The sequence below is a fragment of the Myodes glareolus genome, chromosome 3 (genome assembly GCF_982192425.1).
Source record: "Myodes glareolus chromosome 3, mMyoGla1.1, whole genome shotgun sequence".
In the NCBI taxonomy this organism is placed as follows: domain Eukaryota; kingdom Metazoa; phylum Chordata; class Mammalia; order Rodentia; family Cricetidae; genus Myodes; species Myodes glareolus.
The window spans coordinates 107,473,241-107,498,595 of NC_142028.1; the positions used below are offsets into that span (position 1 = coordinate 107,473,241).

The 25,355-nt window shown below is 36.5% G+C and overlaps 1 protein-coding gene across 3 annotated transcripts in view; it reads right to left on the minus strand.

The window, feature by feature from the left end:
* The window catches only part of Ccdc171 (coiled-coil domain containing 171), a 378,010-nt gene that overhangs the window by 137,497 nt on the left and 215,158 nt on the right, over positions 1-25,355 (minus strand). For all 3 annotated transcript variants that reach the window (XM_087904896.1, XM_087904894.1, XM_087904895.1), the window contains 2 exons: positions 14,659-14,804; positions 12,291-12,345 (listed from right to left, as the gene is read on the minus strand). In XM_087904896.1, coding sequence (XP_087761022.1) covers positions 12,291-12,345; positions 14,659-14,804 — 201 coding nt within the window. The remainder of the gene's footprint in view (positions 1-12,290; positions 12,346-14,658; positions 14,805-25,355) is intronic.

Genomic DNA, 25,355 nt, shown 5'->3' on the forward strand with positions numbered 1-25,355 from the left:
AAACTCAGGACTGCGAGGGATGCGATCACCCACTGATACAAGGGGACTGATCTAATGAGAGTTCACCAAGGCCAGTTGGACTGGGACTGAACGAGCATGTGATCCAACCAGATTTTCTGAATGTGGCCGGATTCTCTGAATGTGGCTGGCCCGGAGCCTTTCTGAAAAGCCACTGACAATGACACTGGGACTTGTTTCCTCTGTATATACTGGATTTTTGGGATCCAGTCTGTTTGGATACTCACCTTCCTGGACCTGGAGGGAGGGGGGAGGAACTTGAACTTCCCACAGGGCTGGAAGCCCTGACTGCTCTTAGGGATGGAGAGGGGGGAGGAGGGGGAGGGAGGAGGGGGAAGGTGTTGGGAGGAGGGGCGGAAATGGAACCTTTCATAATTTAATAAACCTTGAAAAAAAATAAAAAAAATAAAAATTTAAACAAAAAGAAAAAAAAGAAGAAAATTTTTAAATGAGGACTCTAATTTTCCATGCTAAAGAAGTAGAAAAAAGAAAGAAAACCACGATAGAAACGTAAGTTTGGAGCAGAGACAGATGAAAATGAGAACATGAGGACAGCACAGAAAACCAAGAAAAGCAAAAGTTGGGCTTTCAGAAAAAAAGCCAGTGATCACAAACTGACCAAGGAAAAAATATTGTTAAGTTACCAAAAATATTGTTAAATAAAAATGGAGACATGACTACCAATGTTACAGAAATAAAAGCAACTCTAAGAGAATAATTGCATGTTGATAAAGTAGACAACTTGAATAAAATAAATTACTTTAATGCAAAAAATATCAAAATTAATTAATAAAGAAGCACAAATTTTTTATATTTATTCATTTATTTTTTCAAAGTTTATTAAATTATAAAAGTTTCCATTTCCGCCAAATAGATCTTAGAAGGAAATGAATGAGTAAAACAAACTTCCAAAAACCAAAAGTCAGAAAGCTTTGTTTTCCTTTCTCCTGCAGACCAGCTACAGGGCTTCTCCCCTTCCTATTTGTTTATGGCTCCGTGGTGTGCTATATTATTTTTTCTTATTAATCTAAAATTTTCCCTGGCTTCTATCTGCTGTTTACTATTTTCCTCCCTTTTCTCACTTTCTTTCCTCACTGCCCACCTTTCAAAGGTTAGGTTTCCACTGTTATAATAAAATACCACTGACCAACAAAAATTTGAGGGGAAAAGAGGTTTGGCTAATACATTCTGGTCAGTTTATAACGAAGGGAAGTCAGGGCAGGAACCTGAAGGCAGGAACTGAAGCAGAGGCCATAAAGGAACACTGCTTACTGCATTTTCCCCATGTAAATTAAAGTCCTAGGAAGATCCACAAGTACACACGCTAGCACTAAGATGGCACTCTGTAGACTACAGGGATGCCAGAGAAGGGGCTGCTATACTTTTTAACTACTCACTGGAGCAGTGGCAAGAAGCCAGCTTAGAATTTTCTTTTTAATTTTTTTAATTTAAAATTTTTTAATTTTACATACTAGCCCTAGTTCTCTCTCACTCCCCTTCTCCCGACACTCCCACATTCCCCCATTTACTCCAGAGGAGGTAAGGCCCCCCCTTAGGAGTCAACAAAGTCAGTATACCAAGTGGAGACAGGACCAAGTCCTTCCCCCCTTTATCAAGGCTGAGCAAGGTATCCCTCTATAGGGAATGGGCTCAAACAGCCAGTTCATGTACCCAAGATATGTCCTGGTCCCACTGCTACCCCCCCACAACAGATCAAGCTACATAAATGTCATCCACATTCAGAGGGCTTAGTTTAGTCCCATGCAGCAGGATCCCCAGCTGTCGTCAGTCCACAGTCCATGAGCACCACCCCCCAGCTCAGGTCAGCTGTCTCTGTGGTTTTCCCATTCATGATCTTGACACCCCTCCGGGGTACATATGATCCCTCCTTCCTCTCTTCAACTAAGTTCCAGGAGCTCAGTCCAGCGCTTGGCTGTGGATCACTGCATCTGCTTCCTTCAGTGACTGGATGTAGGTTCTATGATGACAATTAGGACAGTCACTAATCTGTTTATAGGGGGAAGGCCAGTTCAGGCACCCTTTCTATCATTATGTGTTCCTCTTAGGGTCCTCCTCTTTACCTAGCTTCAATTCACAATTCAGGTTGTGAATTGTATCCTGGTTATCCTTTGCTTTACGTCTAGTATCCACTTCTGAGTGAGTGCATACTGTGTTTGTCTTTCTGGGTCTGGGTTACCTCACTCAGGATGTTTTTTTTTCTAGTTCTATCCATCTGTCTGAAAATTTCAAGATGTCGTTGTTTTCTACTGCTGAGTAATACTCCATTGTACAAACTTTTATAATGAAACCTTGAACCTGGGGAAAGCAAAAAAGAGCCTTTTAGGTTCTTGGGGCCTCTTGTCTTTCACTGGACTAGGGAGTCATCACCCTGGAATTTTTACCCTAGACTGATGGAATTTGAAGTCTTAGTAAGAGCAATTAGACAAGAGAAAGAAGCAAAAGGATATGAGACTAGGAAGTCAATTTACTGACAATATGATCCTAAAAACTTCACCAGAAAACTCTTAGAACTGATAAACACATTCAGCAAATTAGAAAACTATCATAAAGTCAATAGTTTTTTAAGTGGTTTTTCTATAAATAAATAAAAAAAACACAGAAAGAAATCAGGAAAATAGCTCCATTCACAATGGCCTTGCAAGGCATGTTCAAGAAGCTAACCGGAAATGAGCTTAACCAAGATGGTGAAATAATTCTTCAATGAAAACTTTAAAACCTTGTTAAGAAAAAGCTGAACAAGACATCTGTGGTAGTTAGCATTGCTATTGCTGTGATGAAAACCATGACCAAAAGCAAGTTGAGGATGAAAAGGTTCATTTGGCTTAAACTTCAAAACCACTATCCTTCATGGAAGGAAGTCAGGACAGGAATTCAAACAGGGAATTTGGAGGCAAGATCCTGGGATCCTGGAGGCAAGAGCTGATACAGAGGTCATGGAGGAGTGCAGCTTACTGGTTTGCTCCACATGGATTACTCATCCTGCTTTCTTATAGAACCCAGGATCACCACCCACAGCAAGCTGGGCCTTCCTCCATCAATCACTAGTTAGGAAAATGTTCTACAGGTTTTCCTACAGCCCTAACCTTATGTAAGCATTTTCTTAATTGAGGTTCCCTCTTCTCTGGTGACTTCAGCTTGTATCAAGTTGGCATAAAACTATGCAACACAATATTCCATATACATGGAGAAGAACTAAGATTATGCAAGTTGCCTTATTAACAAAAGAGATCTACAAATTCAACATAATCTTCATCAAAATTACAAGGACAACTTTTTATAGATATATTAAAAAGAAGGCCTAAAATTAAATTGAAATAAAAAAATGAACTGCAATGGTCAAAGCCATCTTGAGCCTAAAGGCTAAACATGGGGACATCATAATAACTTATTTCTAAATATACCACAGAGTCACAGTAATAAAAACAGTATATTATTGGGACAAATACAGGCCCCTAGATCAGTTAACTAGAATAAAAGACATGAAATAGCTCATATAGCTACAACCATCTGATTCTCAGCAATGGTGCCAAAACATACATGATCACTAAAAGTCCCTTAAAACGTGTTACTAGAAAAACTACATGTAAAAGAATAAATCAATCCCTATCTCTCACCTTGTATAAAATTAATCCAAAGTGAGCCAAAATCTTTTAAGATCTGAAACTAGTAGAATAAAACATACAGAAAATACTCCAAGATCTAAGCATAGACAATAACTACAACACCACAGCTTGGGAAATAAGAGCAAGAACTGATAAAGGGGCTATCATGAAATTTAAAAGCTTATGAAAAAATTTAAAAAATAAAAAAATAATTAATTTTAAAAAGCTTGTGTGTACATTTAGAATAATGAAAGTATGTCTGTACAAAACATACTCAATTCCAAATGGATCAAGAAACTCAACATAAGATCAGAAACCCTGAATCTGAGGAAAGAGAAAGTAAGAACCAGTACTGTATTTGTTGGTACAGGAAAGGACTATCAGAAAGTGGTCATATACACCTTTAATTCCAGGTCTCAGGAAAAAAGAGCAAGCAGATGTCTGAGTTCAAATAACCTGGTCTACAAAGCAAATTTCAGGATGGCCAGAGATACACAGAGAAATGTTTTCTTAAAAAATAAAAAATTATTTTTTTTAAAAAAAATGTATATGTATATGTATATTTTATATAAACTGAATATATATGTATATATATTTATTTACATATATATACACACTAAATTGAACATTAAGAAAACAAGTAACTCAATTCAAAATATAGGCTATACATGTAAACACAGAGTTCTCAAACCACAAATGGCCAAGAAAAACTTTTTAAAAATGTTCAACATCCTTAGCCAAGAAATCAAGAAAATGCAAATTAAAACTACCTGGAGATTTCATCTTAGCCCAGTCAGAATGACTAAGATTAATAAAGCAAATGACAGCATATGCTAGCAAAGATCCAGGGATATGAGAACACTTACTCATTGCTGGTGGGAGTATAAACTCACACAGCCTCTACAGAAAACAAATGCAGAGGGTTCACAAAAAAGTAAAAACAGATCTACTACAAAATCCAGCCACATCACTCCTGAGTAAAGGATTCTCTGTCTTCCTGCAGAGAAATTTGCTCATCCGTGTACACTGTCGCTCTATTCATAATAGCCAGATATTGAGAACGGCCTAGATGTCCATCAACTGATGAATGGATAATAAAAATGTGGTGCATTTACACAACAGAGCTCTTAAGAAACATGAAATTTTCAGGTAAATGGTTGGAGCTATAAATAGTTATCCTGAGTAAGTTAACCAGAAAAACAATCACTGCATGTTTTCTCTTATACATGTTAGCTTTAATTTAAGCCTTAGATACATGAGCTTCATTTTAGAATATCCACACAGTCTAGATACGTGGTAAGGGACCGGGGAAAGGAGGGGATTTTTGAAAAATGGGGAAACAGAATATAGTGTTATAAAGAGATAAAGCGGAAACAAGAATAGGTGGGAGGGGTCAAGGAAGGGCTGGATAATGGAAGGCATATGAAGGTTTGTGTGTGTGTGTGTGTGTGTGTGTGTGTGTGTGTGTGTAGTTACAATGTAATGAGGGAGACAATGGCCCAACTAGGCACCATGCACTAAGTAAAGCCTCCAGTACTAGGATGGGTTACATATTCTTGAGTTATTGGCCAGAGGGTTTCCAGAGTTGCAACCCCAGAACATTACATGCCAGTGCTACTGGTTACCACAACCTGATGGCACAATTCTATTGCTGAGGAGACCACAAACTTACGTCATTGAGCATAAAGAAACTGAGCCATGCCCAACAAAAAGCTTTACTCCTACTAACATTTACAGTGATGTTACTATACACGTCACCAGATGAGAAAAGAAGTCATCAATCTCACACAGCTACAAACCCTGTGACCTACAAGAATGACCTGCCTGCAAGAGAAATAGTGCTGCAATAGTGGTACAAAGGTTATGGGAATAAGCAACCACTTTTTAATTGGATATAAGACCCACTCCATGAGACAGAGCCCATGCCTGACATATTAATGAGGCCAAGACCTTCAATTAGAAAGATCATCATCCCTAGGGGAAAACCTACTACTATTACTCTGCTAAAGGAACACCGCAATAAACTAACTCCTAATGACATATTCCTACACCTTTCGGTCAGTACAATGCTCAGTCTTCACCAGGGAGGTTTTTTCTTGTGGTAGATGGTAATTAACACAGAGACAAGAGAATAATAAACAATAAAATGTTAGGCCCTAATATCTTTATCAATTCCCCTCCCACCAAGTCTCAAGATCTATGCAGAAGAGGAGACAAAAAAAATTGTGAGAACCAGAGGTGGTGGATAACTCCAAGGAAATTGTGTTTTACAGATACAAGACTGATGCATGTTGTGGAACAAAATCTTTGTTTGACTATGTAAAGGTGTGCTGCTGTTTCACCTTGCTTGACTAAGGCACCTAACTGGTATAATAAAAAGTTGAATGGTCAATAGCTAAGTAGAGGAGGGCTAGGTGATAGGCAGAAAAAAAGGGGGGAGCCAGTCAGCCAGTCACAGAAGAAGCAGGAGAGCGGAAGGAACAGTATGTAGATGAGATAAACAAACCTCAGGACAGTGTACAGATGAATAGAAATGAATTGGTTTAAGTTAAAAATTAAAAAAAAACTAATTATAAACAAGCCTAAGCTAAGGCCGAGCATTTATAATTAATAATAAGTCTCCATGTCATGATTTGGTGGCTGGCAGTCCAAGAAAGTCTGCTACAGGGCACATATGAACTCACAGAGACTATGACAGGATGCCCAGGATCTGCACAATTTCAAGTAACACAAAATCTCAACATGAAGAAAGAAAATGGGCACAAAGTTCCACCTATAGCCAAGATGCTATCTGCAGTTTATATCCCTAAAAGAGGGAAAAATCAGTTTTCTCCAATGGGATAGCACTAGGCACACTCCAAGGCAGGCTTCATCCTCAGGAGTAGTTGACCAACACAAAATTGACTCCATGTTTTTTTATAAGCATGGTTGGTTGGCTGGCTGGCTGGCCAGCTGGTTTGATCTGGTTTGGTTTGGTTTGGTGGAGTTTATTTCTTCTGGTTGTGGTTATGTAGTTTGTTTGAGAGTGAAAGAATAAAAAGCTGATGGTAGACAGGGGGAAGATCTGGGAGGAGTTTAGAGAGGAAGGAGAATATTATCAAAATACATTGTATGAAATTTTTAAAACTAAAAAAATTGCAAAAGCTTATACACAGCAACAGAGATAACTGAGTGAAAAGACAGGCTACAGAATGGGGTAAAATCTCTGCCAGCTATATATCTGGCAACAGCTTAATATGCAGAACATACAAAGAACTCAACTCAGAAATTAAACAGCAAAAGAACAAATAATTTAATCAGTAAGTAGGCAAGTGAGTTGAACTTACAGTTCTCACCAGAAATACACAAGACCAATAAATACATGGAAAAATATTCAACATCTTTAGCAATAAAGAAACAGAAATCAAAATTAATTGAGATTTTATCTTACTCCAGTTAGAACGCCTATTATCATGACAAATATTACATACTGAGAAGAATGGGAGAGTGAAGGGAGGAGCCATTTAAACTGCTGGCAAGAATGTAAGTTAGTCAGGCGCCGTGGAAATGTGATATACCATTACAATGGAATAATATTCTCCCACAAAAAGAATGGAACCATTAATGCACGCCCCAAATGGCTGAAATTTAACAAAACATGCCAAGTGAAAGAAGATAGATAATAAAACCCAGATGTTGTATTTATTTCAACTATCTAGAACATAAAATCCAAAGAGACATAAAATAAGAAGCGTGTTTGTTGAAAGTAGATGAAGGATACACAAGAAATAATAGTGAACACAGCATTTACTTTGGGGTGCTTTAACTGTTATACAATTAGCTAATATGAGCACTGTACAATAGTGTGGATATACTGAAATCATCAGACTAAGCAATGTAAGGCTTGTGTGTTATGACTACTTGTGTGTGTGTCTGTGCTGGATTCCATAGAGCTGCAGTAATGAGCTGCCTAGTAAGGGCATTAAAGACCAAACTCAGATCCTCTCTGTAAGAGCAGCAAGGGATTTTAAATACTGAGCCATCTTTCTAGCACCTAAATTATACATTATGCATTTTAAATGGTTAAAATGATTAACTTTTTGCAGAAGAAAAGCTCAATAGATATAGATTTTCCAAAATATATAGCCAGCTAGGAATTCAACTCAACAGAGAAAAGAATATTTCTTAAAATGTATATCATGAACACTGTAATGACTTCTTCTTGTTTTCCTTTTTCTTAACCCCGAAACCTGAAATTGGTTCCCTAAGAATATCAATAAAAAATTAACTTCTGACCGCCATCAAAAACTCACATCACCAGGCACACAAACACATGCCTATAATATCAACAATTGGGTGGTGAGCATGAGACCAACAAGTACTATGAAGCAAAACCCTATTTTAAAAAGAGGCATCAATACATATATATATATAAATTTAACTTCATCATTTTTAATTATATTATTCCAAGTGGGTATGTGCACACGAGTGCCCATGCCTTCAGGGGCCAGAAGCATCAGAATCCCCTGGAGCTGGAGAGACAGGCACTTGCCAACCACCTGATGCGGGTGCTAGTAATCAAACTCGGGTCTTCTAGCAGAGAACTATTAACTGCTGAGCCATCTCTCCAACCCAATAAATGTATGTTTTATAATAATCAAAATTATTCTTTGGAAAAAAAACTGGTTGTCTCTGTCATAATATTGGCTCCAGAATGAGACATTTGGCCTACTAAATACATAAAATCCAAGGAGAACAATTCCCCATCACAGAGTGATGTGGTGTGGGTATGTAACTTAAATTACCTTCTCATATGTTTTGTATTATTTCTGTTGTTGCTGCTCAGTACTTAACTCAAGCTTCATGCATGTTAATTGTACAGTCTACCAAAGAGTGGTCATTTACTTCCTCCCATACTTTTTAAATCATCTCTAGGTTATATATACCTAGAACACTGAAAATGCTATAGAAGTTGTACTATGGTTGTTATCTGTGCTGTTTGTGAACGACAGCAAAAGTCTCCACAAGTTTAGCACAGACATATTTCTTTTCTACGAAGATCTGAGAAGGGTGGCTAGGGAAAGAGTGCAGTGAGGGAAGTGTTTGTTATGCAAGCACAGGTACCTGGGTCCAGATCACCACACTTACATGGAAAGCTAGGGTTGGTGGTGCACATATAAAAATAACCATGGAGATTATAAATCAGCCAGATCCCTGGAGTTCACTGGCAGTCAGACTAGCTGATTCAGTGAGCTCCAATTCAATGAGAGACCCTGTTTCAAAGAATAAAGTGGACAGAGAATAAGAAAAACACCTGATACCAAACTCTGGCCTCCACATGCATGCATATACACATGTCTACATGACATATGCACACGCGTGCGCACACACACACACAGAGACACAGACACAGGAAATCTTATGCTTAGTTAAAACTGTTGAGTATTAAAAACCAACTGTGTACATGCGTCTTCCCCTTTTCATTTAAATTAAAAATTATGATACAAGTATATGTGTATGTACATATGTATATTTGTATATGTGTGTATGGTGTGGGGGAGGGGTGGTAGTGATGATGGTGGTCAGAGGACAACTTCCAGGAATCAGTTCTCTCCTTCCATCCAGGCTTGAGCAGCAAGCACTTCTACACTCTCAGTCAACTTGCTGGCCCCGCATGTGCTTTTAAAGAAAAGTGATTAATTTTTCTTATTAAATACCAGCATCATTCCCAAGTGGGATTAAAAAATAGTAGCTAGATAATTGCTTAATACAATATAGGTTTTAGATTATGAAAAGTTTAATGGAGTATGTCAAGCTTGGGAGTTAGCAAAGATCATTAAAATATTTAAAAATGCAGAAATGTGTACAAGAAAACAAATCCTTTACTATATTATAAGTAATATTTAAATTCATTTCATCAACTTACAGTTATATAATAACTGATACCCTTAAGCTGTGTGTTAAAAGCAGTAAATAAAGTGATACCACACAGTCTCCAAAAACGTCAGAATAATACCTATGCATGGACAGGTATGGCTACCGCCCTGAGAGCTTCAAGACCCTCTTGCTACCCAATCCTTCTCATCCAGACTTCACTCACACACACACACACACACACACACACACACACACACACACAGATAATTATCCCTAATTATCAATAGCCTTTCCTAAATTTTTACCTCAAGCTTGGAAAGGAACTGATAAGTTAAACACCACTACATTCATTGTCAAAGCCATAAATCAGAACAGTTGTGCACTAATCTGAAGTAGGAGGCATCAGGCCGGCGCTGCAAACATTCTTTCATTTGACAAAATAAAAATCCTAAAGAAATGTGTGACTGTGGCTGTCCTATCACCTTTAGTCTTGTTATATTCAAAGAGATATTTGTCATTTTCATAAGGACAAGGTCTAATATTTGCACTTCACATACAATGGCTTTTCCCTGATGTCCACATAAATTGGACAAGTTAGTCTAACATTTCTCTTCCATCTGGAGAGCTGAACAATTGGATTTCATATTCAATGTTAACTATATAAGGAGTATGCTATATACATGACATTTCCATCCTAAGACACAGCAGATACAAATAGTATCAAAGATACATTTTGTTGAAAATCTAAATTTCTGAATTACACACATACTTGGTTTGAATATTAAACTATACTACTGGCTAAACTTTCTGGGAAAGAATGGAAGCCATGGTTTAAAGAATCCTAAATGAAAACAGAACTCAAACTATTAGACTTTTCCAGAATGTTTTTAGTGATTTAAAACTATCGTTTTCAAACTTCAGATACAGTGGTATAATGATTTTTAAGTGTTAAAATGCATTAAATATTAGTTCATTATTTTTCCTTTTTCTTTCTTTTTTTTGGTTGTGTTGTGTTGTGTTGTGTTGTTTTCCAGACAAGGTTTCTCTATGTAGCACTGGCTATTCTGAAACTCCTCTGTAGAGTAGGCTGGCCTTGAGCTCACAGATCCACCTGTCTCTGCTTCCTGAGTGCTAGGATTAAAGGTGTGCACCACCACTCCAGGCTAGTTCACTATTATTTATTTCTTTAAAAGCATTAGTTTTATGAAGGGACAAATACGGAGCCTGAATGGGTCTAAGCTATGTCCACTGCACATGTTTTGCTGAGTAGCTTGGTGTTCTTGTGGGGCTCCCAACAATGGGAGTGCAGAGTATCTCTGACTCTTTTGCCTGCTTTTGAGAACCTATTCCTCCGAGTGGGTTGTCATGTCCAGCCGTGCAATGAGGGTTTGTGCCTAGTCCTACTGTATCGTGTTAGGCCATGTTTGGATATCCCTTGGAGGCCTGCCTTCTTTTGTTGCTGTTGTTGTTTTTAAGGGAAAGAGAAGGAGGTTGGGATGCAATACATGAGAGAAGAATTTTTAAAGAGTAATCATTTTAGGGTATTAAAATTCTTGTAGTCATTCATTACTTCCATACATTTTAAAAGTATTAGATATCTGCATTTCCAAAATATTGTCAGTTAGACAACAACATAAATATGCAAATAACACTACTTTTAAATAATGAGGGGTTACCAACATAACTCGGTGGACAGAAGCACTTGTCACCAAGCCTGATGGCCCAAGTTCAATCTTCAGAATCTACATAGTGGAACGAAAGAAATAACTTCCACAAATTGTGTTCTAGGAGACACATTAGTGTGTGTGCATACATACATACATACATACATACACACACACACACACACACAGAGAGAGAGAGAGAGAGAGAGAGAGAGAGAGAGAGAGAGAGAGAGAGAGAGAGAATACATGAATGAATAAATAAATAAATGTAAAAAATTATTTTAGTTTTAGGGTCTTTTAACATACCAATCTCAGTTCCCCTCCCTCCTCTCCACCCACTCCCCACCTCCTTCCCTCCATCTACTTCTCAGAGAGAGTAAGGCCTCCTCTGGAAAGTCAACTAAATCTGTCCCATCACCTCACTGAGGTAGGACCAAGGCCTTCCCTACCCTAACCCCCGTGCCTAGACTGAGCAAGGTATCCCTCCACAGAGAGTGGGTTCCACAATTCAGTTCATGCACTAAGGTTCAATCAAGGTCCTACTGCAGGGGCCCCACATATTGCCCATACTTTCCCTCTAGATTAAAGTTCTTATACAATGAATGTATAGCTAACAACTTTTTACTAATATAACACATTTATGCTGCTAATTGCTACATATTAAGTCATGGTTCATAATATAAAAATAACCACTTAAAAATAAGAGTTATTAAATGGGTTTTTCATTTTAAGAATATGTTCATATAAGTAAGAAACCTCCATTTGAATAACTTTATTACCCAGCTAAGGTACACAACTATCGACAATGCATACATATATGGACAGTTGTTGACAGCCGTCAGTATTCTGTTAGGGGGAACGGTAGTGACGTACGGCCACTCAGAAAAGACCACAGATAACTTCTGTGCATTTGACCAATTTGGAGAAACCATAACTTTCGGTTTTACCACATAACAGTAATAAGTTCAAGAAAACAAATGACAATATAGTCCATAATCATTTCCAAAGTATGTGTTTGCTAATTTATGTTAAAAGATAGTCAAAACTAATTAAACTACTTTGCAGTTAATAGAAATAATGACCAGAATAATCATAGAACAAATTGAATGAGTTTTAAAAATCATAATACCTTATGAAGCATGTTTTCTACTGTTCTCATGTGATTAGCAACACATTCTTTATCTCTAGAAAAAAGAAAGAAAAGACTAAGTGTGAGTATAACCCAAATCTTCTTACATCTGTTTACATTTTAATCACTATTACTAGCTGTCACGCACAGAACTTGATGCTGGGGAGACGGCCTAGCGAATGAAGTGCTTGCTGGCAAATGTGACAGGATCCAGATCCCCCAACATAAAATGGGAAACCATGACAGCCAGTCTATAATCCTAGGCCTCCATAAGTGCACCATGTTAGTGTGTGTGCACACACACAGAGAGAGCGAGAGCGTACATGAATGAATAAATAAATAAATGTAAAAGAATTCATTTTGTTTTATTAGAAAAAAAATACCAATTCCAGTTTCCTGGGGCAAACTGGCTAACATAACTAGAAGAAACTGGTGAGCTCCAGACTCAGTAAGAGACCTTGTTTCCATAAGCAGAGTGGAGAGCAAACACAGCAGAGATTCAATGTCAGCCTATGGCTGTCACATGTACCACACACACACACACACACACACACACACACACACACGCACACAAAAACATGTATACACACCAAACACATGTGAAAAAAGTATAAAAAGTAACCAAAGCCACTAGTATATTTGCACTTAACTCTAATGCTCGCTTATGCTACTTGTCCTAAACTGGGGGAAAGAGACCATAAGTTAAGAGAATGGGAAAGATAAGGAAACCATGATTACATTATTCATTATTCACAATTTAAAATTTTCTGAAAAAACAAGACATTCTTTAAATCATCTTGGTAGCAAAACACTGTAAGTAGTGATGCCATGTAAAATGCCATTGCTTATCTTCACAGTCCTTTCACGCTGCTGTAATTAAATTAAACCCTCTCTGACACAACACTTGTGCAGTAACAAGTTCATTTCTTAGCCTGTGTATTTAATTCAGCTTTCACAATAAAATAAAAAAGAAAACCTCTGAGTGGAAATGTTAAAGACTAGGTTTTAAAAGTAACATGTGAGTGGAAAGTGTGAATAATGCAGTGACACCCAATTTTTAATGTGTCCTTTAGTTGTATAAGATCGATGCCCAAAGTCCTGAGTCCACAGCCATCTGAGTCCTGAGTTAAGTGCAGCACTGTAAAAACACAGCAGAAATCCAGAGGTTTTACAGCCATTTTCACACATCTAAGACCCTCAGTCTACTGTGAGACTTAGGCTTAACTACCTCATCTTTCTTCACTTAATGCAAGGAGATAAAGAAAATGGCAACAAATCTGAGTTAGTCAGACTTATATTTTCAGAAATAAAAATTATATACATTTAATATGGAGCTGCAATGTCATATAGCTGTATAAATTTCAAAAACAAACTATTGTGGTTATTCAAGCAAGGCAATATTTGTACTCTGGAATTCGTCTCCCCATCCTGCGGAAGTGATGCCATCAACCTAGAAGCAATAGATACTGCTGGACCAAGACCAGAGATACCTACTCCATGATTCACAAGCTCTATCCTGCAATTTATAGAGTAGATTCACAACTCACAGTTTGTATCTAACAGAAGTCTGTCTCAAAAGCTTTTAACTAATATTTTTGTATTTTCATGAATAAAGAATTTCAAATACAGTGAATCAATTAGAATCACGTGTTTCTTTAACTCTTCTCATTATGCTGTTTGAACACTAGCCTGTCTTAAGATAGTCCACAAACTTTGTTATAGGGAACAAATAAAAAGCTCAAGAGAATTATTGAACTTCAAAATGTATGTATGTCCACTTGTTAAATGGTAAAAGGAAAACCCTTCTCTACATTGAAATGGTTTTTCTATTAAATATACTGCAGCATATACCTATGTAAGCTTAAGTGGATTCCCATATCAACCTGTTTTAGCTGCACTTTAAGGTTGTGATACACATGTTGATTGTATATCAATATATCTCTTTACGGAAATATTACCTGTAATATCAATAGACTCTACAAAGCAAAACCAGGGGTGGAGCCAGTGGAACAGAAGGTAAGGAGGAAATAATAGAACAACATAACTATCTGAAACTTTTAAGTAAACAATTTTATGTTCTGCATTAATGAAAACGTGATTTGATTTCAAATGTGTAATGTCACACTGAGCACCAGATATACATAATCTGAGGCTATGTAGAAGCTCATGCTTTCCGAGGCTTCTCTATAAAATCTACACTTAGTGTATTCAGAGTTTTCTCTTTGAGGGCATATCAGAGAATTTCAAAGACAGACAGTGCACTTTTGTTTTCTAGCACTGTATTATCCAGGGCTAAAACCCAGAGCATGAAAGTAAGAATTGATCTTTTGTCTGTTTTAAGTGATCTCCCCGTGGTCCAGATGCTCACTTGGCTGCCATGCGGAGGGCACTCTCTGCATCATGGATGCTCTCCTCCAGTCGACGCTTGTCCTGCTCCAGCTGGGTAAGATGTCTATTGAGCTGGCGCAGAGATTGATCTTTCCTTCTCAGCTCCATCTTTGCCTCGGAGAGACTCTGCGAGCAGACAGGAGACAGAGTTACTTGTCAGTCCTGATAATTAGCTCCAATTTATGCCATAGGCTATTAGACAGAGAAGAACACCGCCTGACGGAGAAGGAGAGCTGGGTCGTTACACATCAAGGTTTAACAAATTTTCTACAAAATTTTTACATACTTGCTAATTAGAAATGAGAACTACACTGTTTTAAGAAATATTTGGCTACAAAATGCAACTCTACATTATTGTGCAAAGTAAAACAAATGAAACGTACTATTACTAAAAATTTCTTATTACAGAAATCTTAAGCCATAAGTACTTGCTTTTAATGATGAAAAATAAAGAATTAATGGGACAAAGCACATGAAGGTTAGATTCTATTTAACTCTAGACATAACTAAGAGCTACCAGATGCCCCCCCCAAGAGTGTATGGTTGAAGGAAGAGAATCAGAATGCCAGAGGAAATAGTGGGCTCACATTTTTTAACTCTCTCTGTGACAGATTGTTCTACACACTTCAGTAGACAAATGGGACTCGGAAATAACATTTACTTGCTTCCTAACAAATAACTTCCACATAAAGGATAACTACATAGGAATGATCAGCATGTCCTAACTAGCAAGACACCTAACACTGGCATTCATAATGATTTAGGGTTTATAAATGTTTCCTTACACAGAAATACAAACTGTGAGTTTACAGTTCTTTAAATACCAGCTTAGCACAGGAATCCCAGCATGCAGCTGTACACTCTTTTAAATGGTTAAAGGGGAAATTATTAGAGTCAGGAACAATTTTAAGAAGTATTTTCTAGACCACATTTTAAATTTTAAGTTGTAAAATAAGTATATGAGTCAAATGATCCCTTGAACACCAAAAATCTTCTCACCCCTTGCCTTCTAAAATTTCTAAAATAAGCTTATTGAACAGTTTTTACGATTAAATTTGTGGAATAGTCAGGCAAACAACTGACTTACACACTTCTGCTTTCTTCCTTTTGCTAGTTCAGCCACACACGAATATCCACAGCTGTGTTTCACAACCCCCATGAAGAAGCAACACTCAGTTTCATGTCTGAAACTCTCTTCTTAATATAGTCACAAGGATAGTATGAACCCAAGCCACTTATGTGAGCTAAAGCAATTCATCCCAAATGATAGAAAATTTAAAGCAATTCCGTCAAATCGGGTGTTTAAAAATGCTGCAAGCTTTTAAATTCAAGTCAAGTAACTACTACACAAGCATCGAAATATAAGTAGTAGTACAACCATGGCTTTTCATTAGATTCTCAAATTTATTTTCAGACTTTAATATTAATAGAACTTTAAGAACACTCCAGAGTTGATCAACTGGTACTGCATGATATTTACAGACAAGTTTCAGTGGGCTATTGTGCAGTAAGGTAATCATAAGTAACAGCAATATAGCATATATTTTTAAAAGCTAAAAAATGAGTTGAATATTTTTCCCCACAAAGAAATGATAAGTACTTGAAAGACTGATGTGTTTGATCTGACTTAAGCATTACATAACATATACATGTATTAAAACATCATGTTACTACAGAAACTGTACCTTTATTTTTTATGTTAAAAATTAAATTATCTTAAATATTGAAAAAGATTATTTCACCAAGGAAATACTCAAACAATGTTTAAAGACAACAAAGAACATATTTTTTTAAACCATTCCAATTGTAGTAATTTTGTTAAGATACTTAAAGGTATTGAACTATCAAGAGATTCTTTGTTTAAAAAAAAAAACTATTTAAACTTAGCATTTCTGATATATCCCAAACAATTAAAATAGGTTACTTTCCTGCCACCAGTTACCATAAAGCTTTAACTTTTCTCTCAAATAATAAGTGTGTGCTAATCCATTAAAATTGCCTTGCTCAGTAGGTCTTAAGACTGCAGAGCCTACTTGTAAAGGGGCTACCCAGGCTTTACCTTACTATTTCCAGTCTTGCTTGCCCTATCTGAGCTCATCCGTTTGCTTCATTTTCATACCACAATCATCCATACAGCAATCTGTTATACATTCACAGAAGACAGAAGTCAGCATCAGAGCTTTCACACAGCCAGACTGAATCACGGCTGTTATCTCAAGTTCATCTCAGAAGAGCTATGACAGGTCATCAGACCCTTCTAAAAGCTTACACCATCACAGGGGTATGGAAAGGAAACACAAAGTTACATAGATCCTTGATGTGAAAATAAAAACATAAAACAGTTTTTTTTTTAATAGAACACTCTTGCTTTACTTTTAGACATAGGATTCTTGTTTTAAAGAGTTGGGGGCCTAGCCAAAAAATCTATAAATATCAATGGGCCCTAAAGTTCATGAAAATGTGTATAAAACACAAAATTATAAAAAGTGTATAAAAATATGTCTTCTTAACATTAACCTTTCTGATCAAAAATTGGAATCAATTTTTAAAAAATTCTGAAATTCAGTTAAAGAAAACTAATTATATATATACCATATACTTACATATAAAGTCATAAGTAAAATACACACCCTACTTACAAATTTTAAGTTGTGCTTTTTCTCTTGTTCAGATTCACCTAATTAAAACCCACAATAAATTTTATGGACTCTAATATTTCCAGCTGAATGACTGAAACCAAGAGGGTGTGCCTCTGGGCAGCAAGGCAACAATGATAAGCAGCAGGTTAGCCACTAATTTCTCAACCAGGGTAGATTGTGAAAGTGTGATGTTCTGATATCCAAGAAACTGTTCAGGAGAGAATAGGATAAATCAAGTTTAATAACTCTGCTCCTAATTGTTCCCCCAATGCTCAACTCTAATTACTTGGAGAACTCTCCCGACTGTCACCTGATATTAAGTTGTTGGAGGCTGAGCCTGGAACAGCGAGATAATCAATAAACATTTAGTGGGGAGAAGAATGAAGATCCTGTTAAGCAGTGGGAACCTGCAGCACCCAAAGCCCTTCTGCTCATGAGAAAACCTATGGGACAGCCATAGTGATTGCAAAGCAATAATCCAAAGCACTGTTTTTAGGCCTTGAGGCCTTTAGGCAACAGTACATTTGAGGAAAAAAGGTTAACACGGTCACCCTAATTACAGCCCACTTTCACATACTTCATATATAAGGGAAGACAAGCCAATTAGGTAGAAAGGAAGATAAGGGAAGTTTTATTTGTATACTAATTAAACCCCTGATGAAATTAAAGGAAAAACATACAGCTCTGTAATTGTGTCTGAGAAAGGTCACTCCAGGTTCAGTTATCAGAGCAGCACAGCCTTGAGATACTTCACTTAATCCACAATACAGCCCTCATTTTGTACTCAGGTCTTAATATTTACAAAAAAAGAAAAGGAAAGAAAACTCAAAGCCCGAAACTGAACTTATCTTTCAATGGTGTTGTGAACAATTTGAGCTGTTAGAAAGCTAATGCTACATATTATAATAAGAGTCTTTTAAAAGGTAAAAGTATTCTGCTGACCCAAGAACTCGGGTGTCAAAGATTCTATTTTTCGTTTTAAATCCAAAAATGCTTGAAAGAAAATTTTTAAAAGTATATCCTATCTACCACATATCTTTATAGTGTTTCTTTTCAGTTCCTACTCACCTTCGTGTATACCTCTCATGATCCAGGAGGGAAAAGCAAATGCTTACAGTAAACTACCATTACAAATGTATCTACACCTGACTACTTCCCTTAATTGGTCACAAAAAGTTATTTACTAGTAATAAGAGCTAGCAAAGCACAGAATGGACACAAAGAAAATAGATAATACAGAAAAGTTTAGAGATAATTATATGGCTGGGATATTAAACATTCCATATATTTTAAAATATTTTTACTTATGGCTTCTGAAGTTTCTGTAATAACATGTTACTACTGAATAAGAATACAAATTATTTTAAGCCATTCATAATTTTGCATTTCTAAATCTTTAAATGTTTATTTAAATTAATAATAATTAATGCTAATAATTTCTTTAATTATTACTATAAACTGAAATTATATTGCTTTGCCCTAATAACCCATTTTGTGTAGAGAAAACAGATATAATGAGATATAATTCAAGTGCAACTCAATTAATTATTTGTATAATTTATGGGGGTTGATATGTTCATAGAGTTTTGCAGCCATCACCAATGTAAGTCTTTTTTATAATCCTTTTTTTAAAAATGGTTCTTTAAGTATAATATGCATAATTATTTCAACAAACTCTAATTTAAAGCTACACAAACTATATAAAGGGTTTAATTTTAGTAAATGATTTTAAAACTTAAAAATTCATCTGGACAGTAGTGGCACACACCTTTAATCCCAACACTCAGGAGGCAGAGGCAGGCAGATCTTTAAGTTCAAGGCCAGTCTGAACTACCAACTACAGAGTGAGTTCCAGGTTAGCCCGGATCACACAAAGAAACCCTGTCTTGAAAGAAAACAACAATAAAAAATATCATAAAATGGATTCCGTAAATCAGAGTATTTAATTAATAGCTGTACTTTATAAAAATTACAGCTATCTGCATGATGTATATATCTCTCTAATTAATATTTCTGTACATCAAGGGATTCATCTAGTGTTGTCTCATGAGGGTACAGTCTTGTGCTTTAGGCCATTAGGCCACTAGGAAAACTAAGCTCCAGGAGCTACAGCTTTTATAGATTTTCTTTCGTCTAATGGGGACTACCTTTGAATCCACATTCCTCCAGACTAAAAGCTAATGGCTATTCAATATGGCATAAAAAGTCAGTCATTCAAAGTGAAAGCAAGAAAAGAACCTTTAAGACTATGTTTCTGAGGTCAGGGGGAAATGCAACAACTTTTAGAACTAAGTTTGCAGTGCTGAGCCTCGACTGAGTAGCCCCTCATGTGCAGGGTTATGGGTATGAACCCCAGCACTAAAGCAGTAAGGATAAGAGTGATTACAATAATACACTTACTGCTACCTTACTGTGACTTCTGAACAAACACTCCTGGCTAACAGTAAACAAGCAAACATTTCAAAAAGGGAATGAAGAATTCCATTACAGAAATCGAGGAAAAGACAGACAAAAAAATCAAAAAAAATCAATAAATCCCTTCAAGAAAGCCATGGAAAAAATCAAACAGGCAAATGAAACAGTTCAAGACTTGAAAATTGATATGTAGGTAATAAAATAAAACACAAACTGAGGGAACTGTAGAAATGGAAAATTTCAGTAAATGGACAGGAACTACAAATACAAGAATCTCCAGCAGAATACAAGAAACAGAAGAGAATTCCAAAGCTACAGAGAAACCCTGTCTCAAAAAAAAAGAAAAAGAAAAAGAAAAAAACAGAAGAGATTCTCATGCATTGATGATATGATAGAGGAAATATTCATCGTTCAAAAAAATATTAAATCCAAAAAATTCTTAACAGAAAACATGCAGGAAATCTGGAATATCATGTAAAGACCAAAACTAAGAATTATAAGGATGGAAGGAGAAGAATTTCAGCTCAAAGTCACAGAAAATACATTCAACAAAATCTTAGGAAAAAACTTTCCCAACTCAAAGAAGGACATGCCTCTGAAGGTACAAGAAGCTTACAGAACACCAAATAGGCTGGATCAGAAAAAAGTCCTCTTGCTACATAATAATCAAAACACTAAACATACAGAATAAAGAAAGAATATTAAGAGCTTCAAGGGAAAAGGCCAAGTAACATATAAAGACAGACCTATAAGAATTACACCCACCTTCTCAATGGAAACTCTGAAAGCCAGAAGGTCCTAAATAAATGTTTTGGAGACACTAAGAGACCATGGATTTCAGCCAAGACTTGTTGTGGGGTAACGCTCTTGTACACTACAAAGATTTGTCACCCATATTACTTTAATAAAACACTTACTGGCCAGTAGTCAGGCAGGAAATATAGGTGGGGTAACCAGACTAAGAGAATTCTGGGAAGAAAAAAAGCAGTGAGACTCTGTCACCAGCCAGATGCAGAGGAAGCAAGATGAGAATGCCTTACTGAGAAAAGATACCAAGCCACATGGCTAAGCATAGACAAGAATTATGGGTTAATTTAAGTTATAAGAGCTAGTTAATAATCCTGAGCTAATAGCCAAACAGTTTATAATTAATATAAGCCTCTGTGTGTTTCTTTGGGACTGAATAGCTGTGGGACCAGATGGGACAGAAATTTCTGTCTACAAATGGTGCCCAAACATTTGGCAAGAATTTCCACATAAAGTCTGAGAGGTTGGAAAAAATGATTCTAGGCAACCAAGAACAGAGTCAAGTAAAACTTCTTGGTAACCATCTTTTCTCTGGTAGGCTGTTTACTGGTGGCAATCAGAGGCATGGCTCCTGTAAGAGAGGCTTCCTGACTCAGCATTAGCAACAAAAATCTCACAGCTCTTTTAAGAGGATCTGCCACCAAACACTTAAAGGTGGTTATATAAGCAGCAGAATCAGGCTTATTTGTGGAGAGAAGAGGTTTTGCTTTTGTTTCCATGGGAAATGACAGGCTGTGGATTCATTCTGGGTTAAAATAATAATAATAAGGTTTGATCAAGGAAGAAGCCCTGAGAAATCTCTGAGAGAACCAGATGCCCCAGATGATCCAACGTTTTAGAACACTTCTGTTGTAGTTTCCTCTGAGTCCTACATCCAGAACATATTCAAGATGGTCCAGCCTCACAGAATACTCTAGTCAGGACTTGACAATAATCCTAAATTATCTTTGGGTCACCATAAGATTATCAGTGCCCCCAATCAGCAGGAAGTAGCCTAGAAAACTACCCTCACATTCTCAAAAAATAAGTGTATTGTGGATATTTGTCATTGTTTAGAGCATATGTTAGAAGTTGTTATGGATAATGGTCAAGAAAAATCTAAACAAAGGAGATGATATTTAGGTTCTTGCTTTGAAAATAAAAAGGGGAAATGCTGTGGGATAATATTCTTGTACACTACAAATATTTGTCACCCATATTACTACAATAAAACATTGATTGGCCAGTAGCCAGGCAGGAAGTATAGGTGGGGTAACCAGACTAAGAGAATTCTGGGATGAGGAAAGGCAGAGAGACTCTGTCACCAGCCAGATGCAGAGGAAGCAAGATGAGAATGCCTCACTGAGAAAAGGTACCAAACCACATGGCTAAACATAGACAAGAACTATGAGTTAATTTAAGTTATAAGAGCTAGTTAATAAAAATCCTGAGCTAATGGGTTAAACAGTTTATAATTAATATAAGCCTCTATGTGTTTCTTTGGGATTGAATAGCTGTGGGACCAGATGAGACAGAAACTTCTGTCTGTACAGACTACTATACCCAGTAAAGTTTTCAATCACCATAGATGGAGCAAACATCTATGGACACAACTAGATTTAAGCAATACCTACCACAAATCCAGTCCTACAGAAAGTACTAGAAGGAAAATTCTAACCCAAGAAAGTTAGCTGCACCTATGAAAACATAGGCAATATAAATTTCACACAAGCAAAACCCAAAGAAGAAAAACACACACAGAGATATACATACCACCACCAACAAAAAAAAAAACAGGAATTAACAATCACTGGTCATTTATATCCCTTAATATCAATGAACTCAATTCACCTATAAGAAGACACAGTCTAAAGAATGGATACGAAAACAGGATTCATCCTTCGACTGTATACAAGAAACACACCTCAACTTTAAAGACAGGAATTACCTCGGAGTAAAGGGTTGGGAAAAGATTTTCCAACCAAATGGACCTAAGAATCAAGCTAGTGATACTACCCTCATACCTAACAAAATAGACTTCAAACTAAAATTAATCAAAACAGATGGAGAAGGACATTTCATATTTATCACAGGAGAAATCCATCAAGATAAAGTCTCAATTCTGAACATCTATGCCCCAAATACAAGGGCACCCACATTTGTAAAAGAAACATTACTAAAGCTTAAATCACACATCAAACCCCACACATTAATAATGAGAGACTTCAACAACAGCCCACTCTCCCCAACAGACAGGTCAACCAAACGAAATTTAACAGAGAAATAAGGGAAATAACAGATGCTAAGACTTAAATGGATGTAACAGATATCTACAGAACAATTCACCCAAACACATAGGAATATACCTTCTTCTCAGCACCTCATGAAACCTCCTCTAAAAATTGACTGCATACTTAGTCACAAAACAAATCTTAACAGATTAAAAAAAAGTTGGAATAACCCTGTATCTTATCAGATCACGATGGGCTAAAAATTAGAATTCAACAAACTACAGAAAGCCTACAAACTCATGGAAAATGAAACTCTCAACTGAATTACCCCACCGTATCTCTTCCTGTCTCCACCTCCTGAGCGCTGGAATTAAAGGTGTGAGCCACCACTGCCTAGTTTCTATGACTAACTAGTGGCTAGCTCTGCCCTCTGATCTTCAGGCAAGCTTTATTTGTCACAACATAAATAAAATATCACATAACAAATAATAATAATAAAAGAAAAGAAAGAAAAAGAATAGAACATTTATATATGTGTATTGTGTGTATGTATATGTGTGTGTATACATTACGTATGTATATATATATATATATATATATATATTATGTATACATATTCTGTCTGTGTGTATGTCTGCAGGCCAGAAGAGGGCAGCAGATCTCATTACAGATGGTTGTGAGCCACCATGTGGTTGCCAGGAATTGAACTCAGGACCCTTGGAAGAGCAGGCAATGCTCTTAACCACTGAGCCATCTCTCCAGCTCCCACAAGAATAATTTTTAAGGATTTTATTTTTAATTATGTGTACACATAATTACACAAAGCAGAGAGAACAGATTTTGGATACGTGAGTGTGGGCACTCCCAGATGTAAGAAGAGGACAATGACTCCCTGGAGTCGGAGTTAAATGTGGCTGTGAATCCCACCCCTTCCTCTGCAAGAGCAGGACACCCTGGTAATCACTGAACCATCTCTCCAGCTCCAAAAATTTTTGAAATATGAGTAATCTTCTATAAAAGTCTACATAACTAAGTTCTAGGCACTTAAATTAAAAGAAATTATTGTTGAAAGAATCAAATTCAAGAATTTTTGGTTATATAGCCAAATAAGGTAAACATGCCTTTTAATAATTTTAACATTCTTACATTCATTTTTACATTGTACTATAGAATGCAAATGATTATAATTTAACTCAAATATGTTATATACTAGCTAATTTTAATAAAAATAAATGAAAGGCATAATGATAACGGCTGTACTAGCAGTACTTACACATGAACTCATGTCACCATGAATTACAGAGAAAGACCTTTCTTTAAAAGAAAGAGAAGCAGGAGGAAGAAGATGAAAGAAAATCATTAAAGGCAAGTTTCTTTGGAAAAGCCAAACTCTCAAGTATGTCTTACTTTCTTCCCTAAATGCCTCTTTCTTTCAGCATGCATGCTTAAACCAATATGATTAAAGTCTGTTTTAAAACTGCTTTAAAAATAAATAATAGGTGAGTAAAGTTCATTATTCAAAAAAATCTGAGAATGAATTTTTATGCATTAATTGTTGACTTCTTAATTTTAGAGGAACCCTTAGTTTAGGAATCAAAAATCACTACACTGAATATTCTATTTGATATGAAGGAATGTGGTTCTCTCTTACAGCATGTTTGGAACAATGTTTGTCCTAACGTTAAATAAAGTTTTGCCATTATATTACTATTAATACCCCACACACACAATCCCGGGAGAAAACATGACTTCAACAAAAAAGAATGTCACAAACATCATCATCCATTGTAGCATCATCATTACTGTCCTCACCAGAGTCATCAACATTATCATCCAGGCACTCTGAGGACATCAACTCATTTAATTACTCACAGTCTAGTAAAGTAGAAAATATGCTAATTTCTACCTTACACAAGAGGAATCTAAGAATCAAAGAAGTAATATGCCTGACTCAGTCACATAATGATATAGATATGAATAATTTGCATTGGTATGGATTTTAAGGTCAATCTTGTTATATGTATATGCATTTCTGATCTTGATTAAGGTATTGTGATTGTATAGTTCATTTAAAAATGTAATGTATAATTAGGAAATAGAGGTTGTTAATGAATAATCATCAATAATAGTCAAGCTTGTAGTCATGTTAGATTTTCTAGGTTTATAGAGATATATTTCAGTTAGATAGGCATTCTTCATATCTTTCAAAGACTACAGAATATGGCATTTTAAATGTTTTAATAACTTAGGGCTTTTCATGACAATGAGACACGTCTGCTCCTGGCAGCACCATCTACTTCAAGAGGAAGATGGGTATCGAAGAGGCTCCTTATGGAGTTGGTTAGCCATTTGGGCAAGAAACTGCTCTTGCCTGAACTGTTGCATAAACTGGATACAAAGAACCTGCAGAGAGAGGACTGCTGAACTTGCATAAAGGTGAGATGGTCCTTCGGGGTTCCTGATTCATGAAAGAGTCTGCGAGACATTCTGCAGGACACAGCAGATAGTGGCTGAACTACCTTTGAAATTTCCTGCTTCGTGGAAATGTCTGCTGGATACTATGGGCCTGAAGGCCAAAGACGGATGCCCCAATGGTACACATAAAC